The 2,891-nt window shown below is 38.1% G+C and overlaps 1 protein-coding gene across 1 annotated transcript; it reads left to right on the top strand.

Moving 5' to 3' along the window:
* Window positions 1-275: 275 nt before the first annotated feature.
* On the top strand, window positions 276-2,527 carry LOC125344106 (renin receptor-like). Its single transcript, XM_048336708.1, is given in 4 exon segments — window positions 276-470; window positions 1,402-2,029; window positions 2,032-2,352; window positions 2,355-2,527. Coding segments are annotated over 4 exon segments (1,269 nt in total). The 3' UTR covers window positions 2,480-2,527.
* The last annotated feature ends 364 nt before the right edge of the window (window positions 2,528-2,891 follow it).

Genomic DNA, 2,891 nt, shown 5'->3' with positions numbered 1-2,891 from the left:
CTATTATCTAAGTCAATAATTACTTTCTTTCCTGGAGTATCCTGAATCTCGGCCCTTCAACAGTGTTTTAGTGGTTATTTTCTGACAAAAGCAGTTTGCACATACTTTTTTTGGAGCTGTATTTTCTGGGCTAGTGGAATCCCAGGGCAATGCATGTGGTTCACTGGAAACCCTTTATCTACTCACGAGATGATCCGATTGCCTGTCCTTGTGGGGCAGAGTACTGCATCACTGATTTTAAAAACAAAAGGTGATTATCTGTTGTTCCATGCTTCATGGATGGTGTGGAAATGTCATCAGTGATATTACTTAAAGACATTGCTGTACAGAAGCACAATGTCCTCCTTGTGAATTCATCATATTTCAGATATAGCATTTCCTTTATGAAAGCAATAGAGATGGCTTATGATAATATGGGATATAGTTATTTTCTGCCAGCTGAAGGCCATGGATCATTAGATAATAATACTGTAAGTATGTCTTTAGAGAGTTATCTATAAATTGGCATTTTATGTTCTGATAGAGCTTCATTCATGACAAGAATTACCAATGAAGTGAGGATCCTACTAATAAAGGAGAGTAGTAAGCTAAATAATCTTATGCCTAGACCAATTTGCTGCTACTTTGTTTTTTGATTATTGGTGCAGCTTCATTCTGTATAAGTTCATAGAATCTTATCCAAGCAGTTTTCAAGCATACAGGTCAATAGAATTATGGGGGACTGGTGCTGTAGCTCAGTGATAGAGCATTTGTCTGTCCTGTGTGACCATGAATTCAATCCTTAGCATGGCTGATAAAGAGGATTATTTTATTTAATTTGCATACATATCCCCAGCATTATTTCTCTTAGTTTGGTCTTTTCTTAGAAAAGAGTGCTTATTAAATAATTAAGAGCTTGATTTGTTCAGGCTTCCAAAAGACAGAGTTTTCTCAACATTAGTTCATGTCTCCAGGAGAGAGACTAAATAGGAGAGAAACTTTTTGAAGAGAGATCACTACTTTAAAACTTCTGAAAAAGAGAGAAGCCAGAGGTGGAGCAGGAGGATCACAAGTTCCAGGACAGACAGGTATACATGGGAGATTGAAAGCAGTTTAGGATACTTAGAGAGACCTTGTCTTATAAAATGAATAAAGAAATTACGATTTAAGTGTATTTAATTAGTATCACATTTTCACTTTTTGTCTATCTTTGTCTCTCTCTCTCTGTATCTCCTAAGTCTCTATTTTTTTCTCTATGTGTGTCTCACACAAAGCCATACAATTAACTAATCTTCAACACTATGTAAGATTAGCAGTTAGTGATTTTATATGCCATCCATCCCACCTTGATTATGGGGAATAGTATGGAATATTCTTCCACAAATCCAATGCATCTTCATTGTAATCAGAAAGTTTTGGTAGGCCCGCTGCAGTGGTCGCCGGTGTCTCGCCGGCTGTGTGTGTGCAAGCACTGCTTGCAGCGGCCGGGGTGTTTTGGGGAATGAGTTTAGTATATTACGATCCCCAGGATCTGTTGTTTTCCGAAATGGAAATTGGCCTATACCAGGTGATCGAATCCCAGATGTTACTGCTTTATCCATGGGCTTCTCTGTCAAAGAGGACCTTTCCTGGCCTGGCCTTGCCGTGGGTAACCTATTCCACAGTCCCCATGCTACCATTATGGTAATGGTGAAAGGAATAGACAAACTGGCCCTCCCCGCAGCAAATGTCATCTCCTACCCCTTGGAAAATGCAGTTCCTTTTAGTCTTGACAGTGTTGCAAATTCCATTCACTCCTTATTCTCTGAAGAAACTCCTGTAGTCTTGCAGTTGGCTCCCAGTGAGGAAAGAGTGTATATGGTGGGGAAGGCTAACTCCGTTTTTGAAGATCTTTCAGTCACTTTACAACAACTCCGGAAACGCCTGTTTCAAGAAAACTCTATCCTCAATTCACTTCCTCTCAGTTCTCTGAGTAGGAACAATGAAGTTGACCTGCTCTTTCTTTCTGAACTGCAAGTGCTCCATGATATTTCAAGTTTGTTATCTCATCACAGCACCTAACCAAGGATCATTCTCCTGATTTGTATTCACTGGAGCTAGAAGGTCTGGATGAGATTGGGAAACATTATGGAGAAGATTCAGAACAATTCAGAAAAGCTTCCAAGATCCTTGTTGATGCTCTACAAAAGTTTGCAGATGACATGTACAATCTTTATGGAGGGAATGCAGTGGTAGAGTTAGTGACAATCAAGTCATTTGACACATCCCTGGTGAGGAAGACGAGGACTATCCTTGAGGCAAAAGCAGAGAAGCAAGTCATTCCCTATAACCTGGCATATAAGTATAATTTTGAGTATTCGGTGGTTTTCAACCTGGATTTTTGTTGATGATTGCCTTGGCCTTGGCGGTCCTTATAACCTCCTACAACATTTGGAACATGGACCCCGGATATGACAGCATTATATATAGAATGACAAACCAGAAGATTCGAATGGACTGATCTTTCATTACGTCCTCCATACACAAGGGGTTTGGAAATGGGTCATTTCTTTTAAAAAATACATCATGTAATGTGGTTTAAAGTATAGGCAATATACCTTAAATTTATCAAAATGAAAAAAAAATCAGATTTTTGTTCTTTATTTTGTATGTGCCTGTGGAGGCTCTTTTTTAGACTGAATTATGCTTTTGTTGTGAGATGAATTCTGTGATGTATAGATTCTATATTATGCTTGAATTTTATGATATAGCTATATAATAATGTAATGTAATTCCATTTAATAAATGTGGAAAATGCACTGAGAGAAACATAAACCACTTAGAATAGCTTTGTTATTTATCTTGGGAAATGCACTGAGTTTATTAGAGACCTTAGGAATGCTTCATTTTCTCATGTAGGCTAAATGAAAATT

Source organism: Perognathus longimembris, chromosome 28, assembly GCF_023159225.1.
Source record: "Perognathus longimembris pacificus isolate PPM17 chromosome 28, ASM2315922v1, whole genome shotgun sequence".
NCBI lineage: Eukaryota > Metazoa > Chordata > Mammalia > Rodentia > Heteromyidae > Perognathus > Perognathus longimembris.
This window is presented reverse-complemented; position numbering and strand designations above follow the sequence as displayed.